At 37.6% G+C, this 19,897-nt stretch overlaps 2 protein-coding genes, 1 long non-coding RNA gene and 1 other non-coding gene across 4 annotated transcripts; 3 read left to right on the plus strand and 1 right to left on the minus strand.

Moving 5' to 3' along the window:
• The first annotated feature begins 947 nt into the window (after positions 1–947).
• Positions 948–4,243, plus strand: LOC112201689. The gene is made up of 4 exons (XR_002936866.2): positions 948–1,106; positions 2,807–2,902; positions 3,104–3,176; positions 3,962–4,243. It is a non-coding gene; the product is annotated as an uncharacterized LOC112201689 (long non-coding RNA).
• Positions 4,244–5,407: 1,164 nt separating this feature from the next.
• On the plus strand, positions 5,408–5,546 carry LOC112168580. Its single transcript, XR_002924341.1, has one exon. It is a non-coding gene; the product is annotated as a small nucleolar RNA snoR136 (small nucleolar RNA).
• A 2,074-nt stretch (positions 5,547–7,620) lies between these two features.
• Positions 7,621–8,466, minus strand: LOC112164084 (RNA polymerase II C-terminal domain phosphatase-like 4). Its single transcript, XM_024300324.2, has one exon. The coding sequence runs from the start codon at positions 8,464–8,466 to the stop codon at positions 7,621–7,623; it is 846 nt and encodes a 281-aa protein (XP_024156092.1).
• A 3,749-nt stretch (positions 8,467–12,215) lies between these two features.
• Positions 12,216–14,258, plus strand: LOC112166824 (probable protein phosphatase 2C 25). Its single transcript, XM_024303742.2, has 4 exons — positions 12,216–12,759; positions 13,027–13,368; positions 13,480–13,659; positions 13,775–14,258. Exons 1-4 carry the CDS (start codon positions 12,295–12,297, stop codon positions 13,934–13,936), a joined length of 1,149 nt encoding a protein of 382 aa, XP_024159510.1. The 5' UTR covers positions 12,216–12,294; the 3' UTR covers positions 13,937–14,258.
• The last annotated feature ends 5,639 nt before the right edge of the window (positions 14,259–19,897 follow it).

The following is a 19,897-nucleotide window of genomic DNA, read 5'->3' on the forward strand; positions in this document are numbered from 1 at the left end:
CGAACATAAATCTATGTTCCCAAAGTATCACCAATGAGTTTCGCTGTAGTATCTGTCATTCGCATTCAGTACACTTTATGAGCATGAGCCCAGAAAGAGATGTCTCATGTCCAGACTATGCAGAGTGGAAGAAAGACCTACTTGCTGCAACAATATAAGGTTGCCCACAAAAGATCAAGGCTCTTTGTTTAACACATCCATCATATCTGAATGATGTGGAAAGTTGAATAGAAAAATATTTGCTACTACTGTTTTAACTGTCAAGCCTTTGGCTGGTTTCCATAGCCTCGTCATAGTATTGATAAAATCATCCCTTCTAAAACCTCTTCTTATTACCATCTTCATAACCAGACCTTATTGAGATCATCAAGGACAGATCGGGATGCACGAATACGAGTTCTTTCAATTAGATTAAGAAATTGTTCCATGTTTGTTTGTTCATCTCACACAGCTATAGTGAAATAAGTAAATAATATGAAAACCAAGTAACTATGAACAATATGTAATAACAAAATTGAACAAAAACTTAACACTATCTCCCAGAGGGAGAGAACGTAGGGGAAGTGATTGTCTTTTCAGACAACAGAAACTGTTAGGACGATGTTGAAAACCGTCTAAATGAGAAACACCAGTGTTGTCTACTAAAAACCGAATATTAACCCATCACTTGCGGTGTTTCTTTCAACAGGGTTCAACGAAATGTGAGTTAAACAAAATGAAACTTCTTTTTGTGATATTTGTGAAACCTTATTGAAAAAAAAAAAAAATAATAATAGCCCAGTACCATTTGATCTAGTGTCATAAGTCTCTCATTTATAAGTGGGAGGTCGTGAGTTCGACTCACAATATATTAGTTGTTGTATTTGATAAATTTTTTTTTTAATAATAGTTAAGACCTCTAATGGGGCATCCTTATTTTTCAACAAACCCCATTTCGGGAACTTGGGCTTTGCAGTGTGGGCTTTGCCTGCCCATCACCCGCCACCTCTTGGTCTTCTTCTTCTTCGAATAAGAGCTCTCTCTCTCTCTCTCTCTCTCTCTCTCTAATCAGTGATTTGGTTTATGCACCGAATCGGCTATTAAGGAAATCAAGTGCTCGTCCATGAGTAAGTACTATTTTTCTTTGGATTTGAATTGGATTCAAATTGCTCTTGTTGACTTCGATTTAGATCTGTTGAATCAAATTGTAGTCTTTTTCACTACTATTGTATAAAGCATGAACCTTTTGGCATACTAATTGCAGAAAATAACTAAAGCATGAACCTTTGAAAAGAGGAAATGAACTTTGCTATAATGAACAGATGGATCTTCTTATTGATTTCTGATGGCATGTGATAACAATTCACAATTGCAACTAGCTAGCTAGCTATTATGGTGGTTTGAGATGGCAATATGAAATTGGGTTGTGCTTTGATTTTTCCTTATTCTTAGCAATGCATATATTTCAGATTAAAACAAGGTACAAGGCAGAGGCACCTTCTCATCATTACAGTAATCATATAAAAAAAGTTTCATCTTCTTTGTTGAGCGTAGAACAAATCCTGGTTTTGCCCCATGAGAAGTCTATTTCAAGTATCTGCTATATTGTGTTGTTAAGAACTTCGATCTTATGAAAGCTTGGTTGTATGAAGCTTGGTGTTAGTTGCATATTCCTCCTTTACTGCTTTGGTCGAAAATATTGTTGTTGGTGAAATTATTTTTTCTTGTTAGTCCTCAAATCTATGATCTGATTACACAAACTTGATGGGCACTTCGAGTAGCATAAAATTGATATATTATTTGCTTATTTTGATTGAGAAACGAGGAAGTTATCATAGTGAGGAGTCGTATTTTTGTTGGTTCTCTACAATAATGACCCAGTTGGATTTCAGGGCTTACCTGGTTTATTGAGCTCCTCAACTGGGTTAAAACTGATACTGCACTATAGAGGGTTTCATCCTCTTTCCATAGGATCAAGAATCACTTAAAACAGATAAGAATTGAGTCCTGCAGAGGACTTTGAGGTGGGAGAGCTGTATCAAATTTTCTGGTGCGAAAATCTGAATAACCTGAGTTCTAGTGGGAGGTTGAAGATGATGCTAAGGTGGCAACCACTGCCGCATGGCATTATGTCTTTGAGATATCTTGTCTTGGTTCTGCTCTAGTACTTGTAACTTCATTTTTGACACCTCTGAACTCATGCAATTCTTGTAATATTTACATCGTGACATATGTTCAATTTCACTCTAATAAGCAGACTGGAAAATCTTTCACGGAAATTATTCTACATTCATCACCTTTTGTTGTTCTATTGATCTTGTCTGGTACATGTGTAAAAACACAAGGTACATGTGTAAATAACTAAATATATAGGGAGGATCTAGAGAGGACCTCCTTAAACTTGAAATGTGAGGATCTAGATCCTCCCTATTTATTTAGGAGTTGAATCTATACTTTCACAAAGGTTGTAAAGCTTATAGCTTTATTTTCTTTTTCTGGCATTTGAGGATAAATTATTATTCTTCGGCATTGGATTCTATTCCGATTCACACTCAAAATTTATTTGCTATTGATAATTTTTCAATGCATAAAATTTGGGGTATCACAGGCTTATCATTAGGAATCAATTGTAATATTGTAAGCTAGGTAACTTTTCAATGCATAAAGTTTGCTGCAATCTTGTTATTCCCAGTTCTTACTTTTTTATTTTATTTTGTTTACTGCTGGAAATTTGTAATTTGTTTTTTTAGTGGATGTATGTTTCTTTGATATGTTGATTGTTCTCCCAACGGATAAGTGTACCAATATTTGTGATCTTTGTGTGTAGGTCCTGGAGCCATGAATTGGGTTCAACGTAAGATCTATCTGTACAATGTCACTTTTGGGCTCTATATGTTGGATTGGTGGGAGCGTTATCTTTTTAGTATCCTATTTACACAATTTTTTTTCCTCCAATTTGCTTTACGTATGTCTTTTATATTTGTGAAAGCAGATTCTGCAAGTTTTTAGGTTGGAACTTTATCTACTTTGTCTCCCACCATTCTTAATCAAATTTAGGAAGGAGTTCTCTCATTTCCTCTGAGCTGTTATAGTATTGCACTTGTGAAATCCTTAATTTTGACAGATACGTTGGTCCTGGTGTTAATGTGGTTCATCTGTTACAATAGCTCACGGTATTTAACAGAGTTTTGCAAGAGGTAGCATTTGTACCTTTTTATCTTTTGTATATTACTTTGGTAGCATAATCCTTAAATATACCAGAACTTAGCAATGTATACTTCTGCAGTAGTGATGTACTTGGATTTGATGGTACAACTGACTGAAGATATATGAAGATATGTAGTTTCAATGCCATGTAGAAAGGAATCATGTTTCCACTTACTATTGTTTCCAGCTCTATTCTGGTGTGAAATTAATTTGTTGGTTGTAGGCTTGTCATTGAGGTTCTCCGATTAGTTTGGATGTTAAGATTTTGGTATACCTCCTCTATTTTTGCAAAACCGAAGTTTCTTTTAGTCACTTTATCCTCCTTTATAAAGTTCTTGACACCTGAACGTACTGAAAGGTTTGAACCACCTCCAATCACACAATTTGCATGATTTTTATAGCCTGCACTTCATGTTTTGGAATTGTGTCAATGAAAATCTAAATACTTACTGAGGTAGGGCTGCCATGAAAGGTGAAACCAAAAAGACTAGCCTAAATTTCAGAGGTGCCTTCGAGTCAGTAGGGTACTCAAACATGTGTCTAGACCATTAATCATCGGTTGCAGTTTACATTTAGGAGCGAGGTGCTTTTGGCCCTGGATATTTTGTCCTGCTGTGTTCTTCAATCTTTTTCAGTTGAAGGAATCTGTGTAAGAACTGCACTAACATGTAGTGTGATGCATTTTAAGTCCTTTCAGTTGGACTATCAGGTGGTATGGACCTTTCATGGTTAAACTGAAACTGTAGTTTTAACTGTTCTTCAATTATAATTTCAGGCATCTATGGTGAGGGCTAGAGAAAGCATGGACCTGGAAGGTTCAAATTTGTGAAGTGATTAATGATTTGAATGCAGCTGCTGCTTGTACTACGATTAGTGTTTCCTTCGACTTGTGAAAATGTTGACTTTTTGTAAGAGCAACTGTGGTTGTACTGCCATTTCTACACCATTTGCTCATGTTTCTGGCTTATATCTACTTAATTCTGCAGATGTATCACTCCCTGCTGTAGACTTCTGATTTAATTATCTGAACAAAGATTATGGTTCTTGGTTATGACCACAGTGCCTTGCTTGTCCTTTTGGAATGCTACGGTTCTTCCTTTTGTATAAAGAAACTTACCAATCCTTCCTCATTTCCTAAATAGTAAATACCCAATACTAATCTTTTAAACTTTTCAAAAAAGAAAAAGGAACATAAGAAGAAAAGCCAGTGGTTCCTGATTGATGAAAGACAGAGGAGAGAAAAAGATATGCTGTTTTTGCTAATGCCGGCAGGTGAGGTTTATTGGATTTGAAGTCACTAAGCTGGGTTTCGATCAAAGTCTGGAGGAGGAAGAAGTTGATTTGTTCATTTCTTGTTTCAGTAAAATAGTATCAAAAGTGGTGGGAATTGGCCGATGTTAAGTAGAATACCAACGAAAATCATGTAATAGTTTCGGATAAGATAGGTCTATTGTGTTCCGGTATATCTAAATTCTGGAGATACTTGAGGCATGCCCCGTGTATTGAACTAGTTGAGCGTGTTACATCTTCATATGACTATTAAACAAAAAGTTCTGCAGTATTTAAATGTACCGATCATCAGGTCTTTTAAATTTGATATAGAAGTAGACCGGTTTCATACACTAGTAAATTAGTTTTGCTTGATCTAAAAGAAAAGAAAAAATGTGTGTCAATAATCTTTATATCAAATTAGTCTATTTGATTAATCGATTCATTAACATTACCGTAAACGAAAATTCTTTTTTAAATGAGTATGTGTGTTCGATATAAACCCTTTACGTAAGCAGGACGACAAGGACAGTACTGTAAATTTACCACAAGATTACTAGGGTATTATTAGATCGAAAGATTTTCAACCGTTGATCTACAATACAAGGGACTTTCAAGAACCGTTGGATCTCTCCTCCACGTCCCTCATCCACTATATATTAAGGCCTCAAAGCCTCCTCTTCTCCCATATTCCCAATTCTCTTCCTTGCTCAACCGCCGCCGCTTTTCTTCATTGCCTGTGTTTTTGAATTGTCAGTGTTAATAGGCTTCTCTATCTGGTCATTGTGGATCGTTCAATTCCCAAATGACTCGTTCCCTTGAAGCAAAATTGATCGTGCTGCTCTGTGTCATATATATATTTTCCCCCAAATTGTTACTGTGGGAGAACAAGAAAGTGGGGCAGCTAAATTTCAAATCTTGTTTCTGTGATTTCTGGGGGGTTTAGGGTTTAAGGGCTTCAAATTCGTATTCAACATGCACTGAAGTCGGTTTTGTGTGTGTTTTTTCTCAAGTGAAGCCGAGAATGAGGTTCTCCTCGCTATCTAATGCCATATATAAGTGTGGTATTTGGACGTCGGAGAACTAAATTACATTCAGTTTTAACAATTTTTTCGTCGGTTGATATCATCTTGGATCTAATCCAACTCTGAAAGATTCAAGCGTTTTGAGTTTGAAGTTTTTCAATCGGCATTTTCCCTTTGTTTTGTTAGATTGGCTGAAAAGTTTTGGAGTCTGGTGTCATGGGTTTGAACAAATAGGTCTAAAAAATGGTTGTTAGGGTTTAGAAGTGATGGATGAACTTTGGAGGAACCAAAGAGTAAAAAAACGGAATACCCATCTTAAAGAAGATCATAGCCAAATCCAATTGTGATCTTCCCTAAATGAGTAGGGGTCATCTTGAACTGTCAAGAACACCATCGAAGAGTTAAAATGGCACCAAGGACATGACCCGAAAATAAGGAAATGGTTTATTACATTGGGCTTGAGGTTGTTTATCTCTCTCTGTCTCCAAAATCATAATTCTGTCCCTAACATTCTAAGTTAGAATGGTATAAAAGATTAGCTCTCTCTCCCTCTTTTTTTGGAGAAACAGAAACCAATCAATGGACGAACTTTGGAGGAACAAAAAAGAAGAAGAAGAAATAAGGCATATTAAAATTGATTTGTCATGCCAAATCCAATGGTGGTGATCTCCGTTCAAAAGTAACTTGAGGACTAATCTTGAACTCTCATGAATGCCAGCTAGACCATTCTAGGCCTGAATATAATGGAATAATTTAACTATCTTTAGCCAATTTTATTCTTCATCTTAATTTGATACAATTAAGATGAAGTTTTAATGCCATTAACATATTCATGCTCACATAGTTACATTAGCTATTCATCAATCCAGACCAAAAAGAATAAAGAAAAACAAAACAGGAATTAGCTATTCTTCAATGAACCAAATCATTTTTGGGGTAGTTCATTTGTGCAAACATAGGGTTTAGGAACTACAATTTGAATCAATGAAGCTGCAAAATGTGACAAACCGATTGCTTGGAGGCTCGCAAGGGGTTAGCAGTACTGAATATTGAGTTATACATAAACTGTGGCAATAAAGATGGCTTTGCAGAGAATTAGGGGAGTGAAAATTGAGTTCAACCCTAGAACATGCAATGCAGTTGCTCATAGATTAGCTAATGTAGGCTTTGAGGCTGATTGTAGGACTGTCTGGTATCATACTACACCAAATATTATCCTTGATGTAATGCAATTTGATTGTAATCATCTTGCTTGAGTAAGCAAGCTGTCAATGAAATTTGATCTTCATTCAGAAAAAATGAGCCAAATCATTTTCTGCCTAAAGAAATTTATGATTAAATCACTACCAACCCAAAACAGAGAGTACTACTATAACCTCTTCCTCTTCCTGCCAATCAGGCCACTTATTGTAGCCAAATCATTTTCTGCCTAAAGAAATTTATGATTAAATCCCTACCAATCCAAAACAGAGACTACAACTATAACCTCTTCCTCTTCCTGCCAATCAGGCCACTTATTGTAGCCAAATCATTTTCTGCCTAAAGAAATTTATGATTAAATCCCTACCAATCCAAAACAGAGACTACTACTGTAACCTCTTCCTCTTCCTGCCAATCAGGCCACTTATTGTAGCCAACAAGGTAACCGGGTCAAGGAATGTGGGAAGGAATACTGATCGGAGGCGGGTGAAGAATCCAGGGAGGGTAATTTCGGGGCTGGCACTTTCAGGTTGGACAATTTTGCCAACCTCAATTACAGGAACAGGAAACTTGTCTTCAGGTTGCTTTTGCCACATAAAGTTTGATTCTTCTATCCACCGGAAATGGACCAAGAACTTGTTGTCCTCCACCGCCATTGGCCTTCCAGCATCAGTTTGCGTCGCAACCACATGTGTCACTGATGGATCATCCACTTTCTTAACACAAGTAGCTCCCAAACGCTGTGCCATATTCCACCACTGAATCATATCGGGCCGACGAGGGGGAAAACAATCTTACACCCTTTCAAGACATTCTTCCTAAGAGTTTCCAACACCTTCCTCACATCTCTGTCGATAAGATTGTCCCCAACGGTCGCTTCATCATCAAAGAACATGCTGTGGATTTGCTTCAGAAGTTGGAGAATAGTTGCAAGATAGGGTTATTGAGACAACTCATCAATCTCATCAGTTTTCAATTCAGAAAGAGTCTTGAAATTTCGATTATAGGCGGCCGATTTGGATTTAAAGAATAGATACTTTCGCATTAGTATCAGGTTGCTCTGATTTTCCCTTGTCCATGCATCCATGTTGTCATCAAGGATCAAAACAGCAGACTCTTTGCCATGCATAAGTTCTAGACACTTCATTTTGGAGCTATCATTAAAATCATCACGAGATATAACCCTAGACCCGAAGTAGTCTTTTCCGAGGAGCTCAACCATTTTCAATGCGTAAGGACGTGAACCAGCTGTGTATATGTACATGTCAAACATGTTGCTGGCTTCCTTTAGAAAGGTTCTGACAAAGGGCCTCAGCTTGGTCATCTTATGTTTGGGAGGTAACTCGTATTTGAAAGCATCGATATTCTGCAAACAATAGTCTGTTTGGGTCTTCAAATATTCTTCTTCCGGCGACATATCGGAGAGACTGGTGGTATTTAGCAGGGTGTGATCTAGGTCAATAACTAAGTGGAGTTTTTTGTGGCAGGACAATAAGATGTTAGTGTTTGCCTTGCGTAGACGGTCAATTTCATCCTTGTGATTCCTTACTCTTTCGCGTATATAATCAAATCCCACACTAGAATTGGAATAATAATGACTCTGAGGATTAATCTTTTCCAAATCCTCATCCTTGATCTCATTCTTTGTAGTGGACGACCCATGACTATTCTCTACTTTATGCCTTTTTCTCCTATCACTAATTCCATTCTCACTCTCATCATCATAACAAGAATATAGTGCCTTACTACTGCCGGAAGGTGAATCATTACTGCTCTCCCGACTCATTCTGTTCTAGAACTTAATTCCAGAGTTTGACCAACAACAACAGCCCTTGACTTCTCATTCCTTAGAGTTCCGCTGGTACAATCCCGAGTCACCAAAGCGGGCAGTTGTGGACAAAGTTCAAGCCACTTATGGGGTTAGGGTTTGTAGAGTTTTCTTTTCTTTTTTTGAAAGGGTATTTTTTTTTTTATCTAAACCTTTGTCATAATATATAGGGAAAAAATTACAAACAGTACCCAACTTATGGGTCACTCTGAATTTCTATACCCAAGCTTCCGAAACTATCACAATGGTACCCCAAATATCCCACCCGACCCAACATTCGTACCTGCCGTCATGGACGGCCTTAACTATCATGCCACGTGGCATTTTCTTAGGGGTAAAACCGACCCTCTGTCTTTACCTCTAGAGAAAAAAAAATACAAATAGTACCCAACATATGATCGACTCTGAATTTTTATACCCAAATTTTCAAAAACTATCACAATAGTACCCAGGTTATCTATCCCGACCCAACATATGTACTCGCGTCCCATGCTTGCGCAGCCCACCCAGCGCCCCGCGCGTGCGGAGTCCATCAGTGCCTAAGATGATGGAAGAGTTGGGAGGAAGAAGAAAATGAAGAGAGTTTGAGGAAGAAGAAGAAATCTGGTGAAAGGACGAGAATACCCCTCAAAGTTTGACAGTTGACTAACTCTGTAACGGCCAACAGTGTTCTAGGTACTAAAGTTGGGTCGGGGTCCGAACTTCAGGTACACTTCGGTTGGAAACTTGGGTACAGAAATTCAGAGTCGACCATAGTCTGGGTACTGTTTGTATTTTTTACCCTATTATATATCTACACTTTTTATGCCTCTATATAGCACTTAATTTCATCGAGAATTGCAGCCCTAGATGTATTAGGAGAACTATTCCTAATCTTCCTTGGAATTGTACTCCGTGCCACATTAGGAATTGTTATAAGACGGGTGACGGCCCAAACTCCAAATAGGCTGATATTCAACACACTCAGGCAGGTCTAGCCGAAACATCTTGGGTTAGAAGTTCTGCATACGTTTACCGACATGAAGTCTTCAATACCTTGGTGTTGAAACGGCCTCAAAAGGAATGGCTACCATGGAATTGGCTGCTACTTTGTAGTGGCCTAGTGGGTTATCAAACTGACTTATGGTTACATATTTTGAATAAGTAAATACTAAATAAACGATAACTCTCTAAATGTGAATAAAATAAAAAAATTAAATAAAAACTCAATATGTATATATAAACCTTAGAGAGGAAGTATTTGATGTGTAGATCAAGTTGTCAAATTATGGTTCATTGAAGCACCATCGAGTTGTCATTTGTGAAGATTCAGCTAGTGACACACATAAGTAGGCCTGACATTTAAACCCGTAACCCGCAAACCCACACGATACCCGCACGTTAAAAACCCGCACAAACCCGCCCGTTTATTAATCCGGGCTAAAAAAAACCCGCAAATTAACTGGCTTTGCGGGCTAAACCCGTTAACTCAAAACCCTTTCCAAAAACCCATTTCTAGCAAACTTTTAGGATTTTTAATTTTTTTTTTTTCAACCAGGGCATTTTTATAATTTTTCTTATTCCCCATGAGGATCCGACAGTTGGATCTTCGTATAATTGTGAAAAGACGATTCAAAAGGAGATCCGTGAGGATTCAACCGTTGGATCGTAGTATAATTTTGTGAGGATGATTCTAAGGGCGATCTGGGACGATCCAACCGTTGGATCTTCACATAATTTTGAGAGGATGATCCTAAGGGCGATCCGTGAGGATCCGACTGTTGGATCGTCATATAATTTTGTGAGAAAAGGGCAATCCAACCGTTGGATCTTCGTATAATTTTGAGAGGATGAACCTAAGGGCGATCCATGTGCATCTGATCGTTGGATCATCGTATAAATATAAAGATGATCCTCTAGGTGATCCGTGAGGATCTGACCGTTGGATCATTGTATAAATCGGTAAAGATGATCCTCTAGGTGATCCATGAGGATCTGACCGTTGGATCTTTGTATAATTTTGAGAGGATGAACCTAAGGGCTATCCGTGAGGATCCAACCGTTGGATCGTCGTATAATTGTGATTTGTGAATTTTTTTTTGTCAAAAAAGGAAAGGAAAAAAAATCTAAAAAGATAGAAAATAAAAAATTTCAAAATAGAAAACCAAAAAAGTTCATATAGAGAAAATGGCAAATGCAGGGTTATATACATAAGTTTTAATTGATTTTAGTTGCTTTGATAAAAAGTTAAAAAAAAAAATAAAAAAAATTTACGGGTTCCAACGGATAACAACCCGCAAACCCGCCGGATTTAGCTCGCGAAACCCGTTAAACTAACGGGTTCTTACCGGATCGACCCGTTAAGAACCCGCACTATACCCGCACATTGCCAGGCCTACACATAATGGTCGAATGACAAAATGTGAATAAGAGTTTTCTTATATTATATAGACTGAACTGGCGAGACTTGACCTAGTTTGAGTAGACCCTTTTAGGCTGTAAGTTGTGCCTTAGCCGCTCCTTCAAAGTTGATCCACGAATGTGCTATCCAATCAATTCTAGTCAATACAACTTCTTAAAACAAACATTAAAAATCTCTCAAATTTTCTAAAGAGTGAAACTTGACGTTGGTGCCTACCTCCCCCAACAACGGTCTTCAGTTCTCACTGAAAACAAAAGACAACGTCAGCAAATCGACACGTGTACACGGTTGGATGGAATATCGGTGCTGATGTTCCCAACGGTAACTTCCCGGAAGCCATCCCCATCCAAATCAGAGCGGGTCCCACGTGGGTCGGCATCTAATGATAACAAAGCTTAATTACCGAGGAGTCAAAACAGTGTATTGAAAATCCTAATTAACGTGTATGACTCACCCTTAATCACTCATCCAATCCTCATCACGCTGTAAAACCATTTCACACACACACACAAGACACAACTGTCACACCTAATTGAACTATTAACGGAGAACACGCCGGGATTGGACTGTCTTGCCCCTCCTCACTAAGCACTCCACTCCCCCCCATATAACTAAAGGTTTGGATGTTTCAAACATAAATGTTTGATGTTTTCTTTGGGTTACATTTATTCATTTAGACAATTTCTAAATACAACTATGGAAAATCATAACAATTTTGACTTGAACAAGAAAAGGCTTTGATAATTTCCTTTTATTGAACTTGTATTAAAGAAAAATTATTTAGACTGTGAACTGTTAATTAATAAACTAATCATTTATCTTAAATTTGAAATTGAATAAATTAGTATTTTAATAATTCTGAGACAAAACAACTAGTTCTCACATAATTATAATTAAAATAAGCTCCATAATAACATGAAACCTTGATCGAGTTTTTGTGGAATGAAAAAATGAAGATTCTAAAGTAAGTTGTTCAACTTGACTCATTTTTGTAATTTGTTCAAATAAGAAATTTCTTAAATTTTATAAGAAAGTTCTAAAACATTAGTACTCGACGGCTCGACGCCAACATACAAACCCAGAAACTATAGCTAATTTTAATCTTAATTAAAAATAAAAATAAAAAACTAATTTTAATCATTATTATCAAGCAAAATCCTAGTAACCAATGAGGGGTAAATATGACTTTCTGGAAGTGGTGCCCCAAGTCACTGGTCAAATATATGTCGAAAAATAGCCGGTGGGTCCTACAAACACGGGAAAGCATGACCCCACTATGCACCACCTATATATGAAAAAAAATCTCCTCTTTTTTCTTTCATCCAAAACCCAAGACAAGAGAAACACACAGAAGAGGAAGCACAAATTCGAACACATAAAACGACATGTCGTGCTCCGTCGCGGTTTCGAACTCGCCGGTATTTTCACAGCCGCCGTCTCTCTTCTGCAACAAGACCTCCATGATGTCCTCGACTCCCGAAACCCTAAACCTATCGCACCTGAAACAGCAACCGTCGCAGCAATCTTCGTCTTCGCCGAATTCGGCTCCGCCGTCGCCGTCGTCGCCGTTCAGGCTTCGGATTCCGAAGTCTCTGAGTATGCTATCTGCGGTTCCGGGATCTTCGTCTCCGGTGACTCAATTGAAGAGGAAGCGGCCGGCGAAGCTTTGCATTCCGATTGTATCGACTGGATTTGGGGCTGCTCAGGCGACGCCGTCTGCGGCGGCGTGGAGAGAGCTGGTGGAGGAAGATAGAGAAGGGTACTTCTCCGTGTATTGTAAGAAAGGGAGGAGAGAGGCTTTAGAGGATCGTTACTCAGCCACTCTTAATCTACAAGGTGATCCCAAACAGGTAAAAATTCTTCCCCTTTTTTCTTACTGTGGATTAATTTGTATCAGTAATTAAGTTTTTCAGTAGCTTAATTATGGAAATTTGAGAAGTTCCGGTAAAATTGAGGTGTAATTTGGGAAATGAATCGAGTTTTAGGCGAAACAAGCAGGATATTAGATGCATAGCACATAGTGAAATTATTTTGTGTCTTCGGCCTTGCTTATTGTAGTAGCTGAAATGAGTGGCTGGAGAATTGGAATTTGATATGATCTAGATTCATGTTTGCAGGCGTTTTTCGGTGTATTTGATGGGCATGGAGGTGCAAAAGCTGCTGAATTTGCAGCTCAGAACTTGGGAAAAAACATTTTAGATGAAGTTGTGAGGAGGGACGACGACGATAAATTTGAGGAATCTGTCAAGCATGGTTACCTGAATACAGATTCTGATTTTCTTAAAGAGGATTTCAGCGGTGGATCATGCTGTGTGACAGCTATGATCAGAAACGGAACCCTTGTTGTGTCCAATGCTGGTGATTGCCGTGCTGTAATGAGCAGAGGAGGTGCTGCAGAGGCTCTCACATCTGATCATCGACCGGCAAGGGAAGATGAAAGGACCAGAATTGAGAACTTGGTATGTAGTAAGCTTTCTTCCTCTATAGATTCTTACACATTATGGATCATAAATTGAGTTGAAACCACATTTGAATTGAGATTGATGGTTTTGGTGAATTTATCTTTGTAGGGTGGCTATGTTGATATGTGCCATGGTACTTGGAGGATTCAGGGTTGTCTAGCTGTATCGAGAGGAATTGGAGATGGGCACCTTAAAAAGTTTGTAACAGCAGAGCCAGAGACTCAAGTCCTTAGACTCAAAGCCGAGCATGAGTTCGTAATCATGGCTTCAGATGGATTATGGGATAAGGTATGAAGTTCCCCTTTTCCTTATTTGATTGCATTTGAATCTACAGTTCATATACCATTTGGATCAAATTAGTGCCAAATCAGTCAAATGACATTCCTTTTTTCTTTGAATTCAGGTTAGCAACCAAGAAGCAGTGGATATTGTTCGACCTTCATGCTTAGGCGTTGATCGACAACAACCCCTTTTGGCGTGTAAAAAGTTGGTAGAACTGTCTGTATCACGAGGCTCGCGCGACGATATTAGTGTGATGGTAGTCCAATTGGGGCGCTACATATGATTTTCAGGCATCATTCATCTGCCGGGGGAATTCCAGCATCAATCATATCTAACACACAGGCTGACAGGAATTTTAGGCATGAAACCACAATGATGAGACTTGTTGTAGGCAGATTAATGCTAAATCGTTGACTATATAGGCATTTTTTTTTTAGCATTCATAGGAGGGAGATTGATCCAGCTTATTACTCTCGAATTGACGAATTGACTGTATTCTTTACTCTTCATACTTGACCTGCATTCATTTATTCGTTGATTAACTTAATTCTTTTGTAATAATTTCTCTCCTATTGAATGAGAATACATAGAATATTACAAACAAAGCTGCTTGACCTCTTTGGTCTCTTCATCCAAGTCTTGTGCTAACAATAACTATATCTTATCATTATCATTACTGATGTGATACCAAGTTAACAATGAAGAAATTAACATATATGTGTTGTGCTTACAATGAAAATGGAATTGAATGGACCTCTTAACTTTGCCTTGAAAGAGTGCCACCCTCTAATTCAACAAGGGTGCGCCACAACACGTTCATTCTGTCGACTAATCTACGAAGTTCTTCCTTGTTCTTTCAATCAATTTTAACCCTGGTTGTAAGTGTTCTAGTGGAACGACCTGATCAGAGGCTTCACTGAGGGCTAATTCCCAAGTGCTGAGCTCGATTACATAAAATGATCGGTTCATATCTGTTTCGACCTGAACCACACCGCTAATCGGGCAGGAGCCCCGTCTACATTTGGGGATAACTTGAATCCCACACAATGTCACATGTTGTTCTAGGCCCGTCACTATTTCAGATTGGAACACACTGCTGTAAACAAAGTAACTTGTGTCTTGTGGGGGCGCTCCTAGTAGATTTTTGTTTTACTTTACTTTATACATCTGTTTTCCACATAATAGCTCTCCGCCGACATATTCAGAATTAAGAATCCCAACTTCATCTAAATAAACTGGAAGCCCATACAAAGGTTGATATATAAAGATGTGTTTGTTTCTCATTTCCTGCCGACCAACTATGCAACTAGATAAGTATATAGTTGTCAGCGGATAACTTTCGAAAAATTTGGAGTATCATATTATAAAGCACGTCAGTGCCAAAGGTCTTCAAAAACATCACTGCTAGAAACCGTGATCCATGGTAGTAACTAGTAAGCAAAGGCAGGAACGGAATAGATTGGACGCGAAAAGTGTACTAAAGATAGAACTTTGGTAACATGACGATGGTGTGTATCACCTTTCAATTCTCATGCATTAGATTCAGACTTTTATAACATCCATATTAGAACCGCTTTTCCTTCTAATTTTGTGATCAATGTTCTAAATTTTCAATAAGTTGAAGGGGTTCAAAATTTAGTATCATCATAATGATACTGTACCTGAATACCTGATAATGGTAGTGACAGTGTTAGTATTTACCCATTTGGGGTTAAAATCAAAACGAGTATATATACATATATCATATGTTTCATAATATAATCAATTTATAAAGTGAATTATGCATGATATATGATTCTGCCTTATGCGGCCTTGTGTTGAATGACACATTCCAAACCTAGCTACTCACGATCGCCTCTAATTCATGTTAATGAAAGAATGTATTAAACAATATTTGGTCGGCAAGTCCGTTTCCGGCCCTAACATGGCCTCCCTAGTAGTACAGTTTACAACTAATGTAGTTTTATACATGAAAAATGCTAAATGGGAGAGAAAGTACTTTCTAGGACTCTCATTATATTATTGTCTAGCTGTTTATTTATCATCGAAAACTAATGATCGACCGCATGCCATAATCTTTGATTAAGTATCTTAATCAAACAATCAAAGAAAAAAGGAGGAGATAATGAAAAGAAACGGGCCAACATGATTCGTTGTCCAAAAGAACCCCCTTCACTAAAATTGACCACAAAAACAGCACATAAATCCAACCAAATATCGTCTCAGTCTACCCACATTGCATGTTCTTAATTATAAATGCTGTGTGGCATGCGTTTCCTAGAAAGCTCAAGTTGGTTTTGTTGGAATTTCAGTACTCTTGGCGTACCAATTATTCCATGTTATTTTGTCCAATGTACCAAACATCATCCATCACTTTCCCAACAAAAAAAATCCTAATTACATGCATTGTTCATGGCTAATATTTAGCCAGATCATAATCATCATATCCCCTTATTTAATAAGTGGCATTACCTAAAACAAATGTCCCAAAAGAAAGAAAAAGGTACGTAACCCTTTAAGGAGGTTCAAAATATACATATGCACTCTTATTTTTCGTTCTTTGTCTACATGATCTGATTATTTCCTTAAGAGTAATGTGGACAATTTATGTCTCCAAAATATCAATTTTAGAACTTTTTTTTTTCTTCTTCTTCTTTTTCTTCTTTGAGTTCTCAATGTGTCAATCCTTACAAAGTTATCGTGTATGAACTCGAAAAGCCGGAAAGTATTTCATGTTGAGTCAATTAAGCTACAGCCTCTCTTATGGTGATGTTTTTATGTCAATTCATTTAAGATTCATCATTGGGGCTAGGCCTGGTAATTCAGCCCATAACCCGTTAACCGCCCGCTAAAAACCCATTTATTTCCGCCCAATAACTTAACGCGTTAATGGGCTGCCAACCCGTTAGTAAACGGGCGGAAACGGGCTGCACGACGAAACCCATCGAGCCCAATTAGAAGAAAAAAAAAGGGTCCTCCATTTGAGCTGCCTCTGTCTCTTCCAGACTTCCACCATTCTCACGCTTCCTCCAATCCAACTCCTACTTGAGGCTGAGAGACACACAAATTCAATTCGATAATCAATTTACGAATCTCGTAGGATCAATTTGAAGCAAATGAATGTGTACCTTTTGGGGGAGTTGGGGGATGAGGATCCGTCAAGCAAACGGAAGCTCTTCACCGCCGAGATAGAGAGATCGCCGGTGGTGTCGGTCCGGCTTGGGGTGGAAGGCGAACCTAAGCACAAAGAGAAACAGATACAGGGCGGGACTTAGAAACGTCGTCGTCTGAGGTGAGCACTTCGCATATGCTTTGCGTCTCTCCTAACGGTGGTTACGGTGGACACGGTCGATGCCTCCATCAAATTTTTACTTTTTTTTTCACTTTCCCAAGGGTGTTTCAGTAATTGACTGTGGATTTGTAAATGTTTAAGTTAAGTTGGTAAAGTAGTAACTTTTTTTTGGTAAAAGTAAAAGCAATAATGAAAAAGAGTTACAATTGGTAATGGGTTGGAAAAGGTTTTTTTTTAAAATTTTTTTTTTTTAAAAGGGCATTGATTAGAAAAGAATTTTAAAATGAAAAAAAAAAAAAAAAATCCTTAGCGGTCTTAACGGGTTCCAACAGGTAACCCGCGAACCCGTTATAACCCGTTATCTTAATGTGTTATAACAAGTTGAGCCTGTTAAGACAGCCCGTAACCCGCCCATGACCGCACTGTTGTCAGGCCTAATTGGGGCCATACTATGCACAAAACCATATCTATGATTTCGCATAAGATGTTGGCGGAATCTTAAAAATAACGTACATTTGTATAATCGTTTCCCCATAGCCGTTTCAAAAGTTTTGGAGGCCCTGTGCGAGATAGCAAATATGGCCTAGTTTACGTGATTATACATGAATATATCATTGAAAATTTTTGTTATATACAAACAAATATAAATACATAATTAATTACTTTAGTTTTTTTTTTTGACCTTCTTATCTTATATTATTATTCCACTTCTTTAAAAACAAAAAAATTTAGAGAGAAAGAGGACTAAACCTTATTAACAAAAATCCATTTACAGACAAAATTACAATTGAATTATGAATTATTAACGAAGATATAGTATTGTATTTCCAAAAGACGGAAATAAATGAAACAAGAATTAAAGATAAATGTAATATCTACCAGAACAAGAAAAAGATCTGCCGCCCAAAAAAAGAAGAAATAAAAAGCAAATCACCTGCAATGAAGAAAAGGGGCCCAAAAAAGAAATAAAAAGCAAATAATCTGCAATGAGAATCTAACTTGTACTAATAAGTTAGAAAGAGAGCTAATTGCCAACTGAATTACAAAACTTTTAAGTAGTGAAGGTCATTTCATAAATAATGTAGATGTACAAAGAAGTATATATAGGGCCCAAAAATTTGGAGGCCCTGTTCCATCGCACGCTTTGCACAGCCTCTAAGCCGGCTCTGTGTTTCCCTTTCAAATTAGATTCTTAACGAATTTACCAAAGAGTGCATGAAGAACACCGGTCAAGAACTCATAATTCATCTGTGGTCGCAACCATTGTATGTGTATGTATTAAATCGTTGACATATTTTTGGCAAATCCATGTATGCATGAACCTTAATTAAGAGAATGGAAAGAACTAAGAAGGGGAAATGACTACTAGTTGCGAAGACATGTCAACCGCAGAAGACGGAAACGACTTCAGTTCATGCATGTTGGATTGTCGGCCGTCCGTTTGATGTTTGCTTTGTTTGTCTCGGTGTTTAACGACATTGATCAGAACTACCGGAACAAACTTAAACCTCGTATAGATCAACAAATAAACCAAACCACATGTTTTGTATTATAATCACTACCAATGGCCTACATCTTTTGCATAAATAGCTACCACAAGACTAATGTTCCATTACTTAACCTTTTGAGATGCACTAGGTTTTACAGCATCACGTAATTAAGCATTACGATTATGTATATTTTTATTGATATTTACCTTTCGTGCGTCCGCATAGGCACAGAGAAACTGTAAGTGTTGTGCATAAGCGACGAATGAGTCCCCCACACACAAGTTTAATAATGCGATATACTCCAACCACTTGAATTGCAACATGTTGGTATGTGTGGTAACATTCCATATAATCCCGTGATGATTTTTTGCTATTTCTAATGTGTGATTCCAAGTTGCCATAATCTAAGTCACATGTTTTCAATGGTAAGTGTGTGTGTATATATACATATCCTATTCAGAGTGAGGTTTTACTCTGAAATTAATGTGAGATTGGAGTTTAGGGTCATTTTTAGGTCTCATATCCACATCTCGACCGTTCAGTTTTTATGTACTAATGTATAGATCATCTCTGTAGAATTTTAGCCAAATTGATGGCCGTTAAGGTATTGATAACTACCTTAAAGCTAGTACGGTTAATGGTGGACAGATTTAATTCGTCCATTGGTTTAGGTGAGTTAGATACCTTAAAGATCATCAATTTGACTGAAACTTTGCAGAGATTATCTATACATTAGTACCTAAAAATTGAACGGTCGAGATGTGGATATGAGACCGAAAAGTGAACCTAAACTCCAACCTCACACGTTAATTTCAGAGTGAGACCTCACTCTAGATAGGATCTGTGTGTGTGTGTGTGTATATATATAGGGCCCTTCCACTAAGGGATTTTTTTTTTTCTAGGGATAAGGCATTAGACCAATTTTTCAATCACATTTCGGCATCTCAACTATTCAGCTTTTAAGTCATATTGTGTAGATCATTTCTGCAAATTTTTAGCCAAATCAGTGATCGTTAAGGTATCAAACTAGATTAAATCAACGGACTAACCAAATCTGTCAAACTTGAACCATTGATACGTATAATCTTAAATCGTCATTTTGAATGTCTTAACGATAATCAATTTGGCTGAAAATTTGCAGAAGTGATCTACACATTAGGACCTAAAAACTGAATGGTTGAAATGCAAAAATATGATTGAAAAGTTGGTCTAATGTCCTATACTAGAAGGGCCTTGTGTGTGTGTGTGTATTTTGTGTAAAAAGAACTAATGGCTATAGTGGTTGAGTTGTTCGGTCGATTATACTTAATTTTAAGTTTGACTTTGATTTGATTTAATTCTCTAATATATTTGTTTCGTTAAATACTCTCTCTTGACATCATAATTACTTGATCTAAACTTGGAGTCTATATTTCTCCTCTTTGACATAATATTTTTGAGGTCGCTATTCCCAAAATGTGTT

The sequence above is a fragment of the Rosa chinensis genome, chromosome 5, assembly GCF_002994745.2.
Source record: "Rosa chinensis cultivar Old Blush chromosome 5, RchiOBHm-V2, whole genome shotgun sequence".
Lineage (NCBI taxonomy): Eukaryota > Viridiplantae > Streptophyta > Magnoliopsida > Rosales > Rosaceae > Rosa > Rosa chinensis.

Coding starts and splice junctions, on each gene's coding strand:
- LOC112166824 (XM_024303742.2), top strand. CDS start 12,295: ATGTCGTGCTCCGTCGCGGTTTCGAACTCGCCGGTATTTTCACAGCCG. Junction 12,760..13,026: donor TACAAGGTGATCCCAAACAG/GTAAAAATTCTT, acceptor TCATGTTTGCAG/GCGTTTTTCGGTGTATTTGA. Junction 13,369..13,479: donor GGACCAGAATTGAGAACTTG/GTATGTAGTAAG, acceptor TTATCTTTGTAG/GGTGGCTATGTTGATATGTG.
- LOC112164084 (XM_024300324.2), bottom strand. CDS start 8,466: ATGAGTCGGGAGAGCAGTAATGATTCACCTTCCGGCAGTAGTAAGGCA.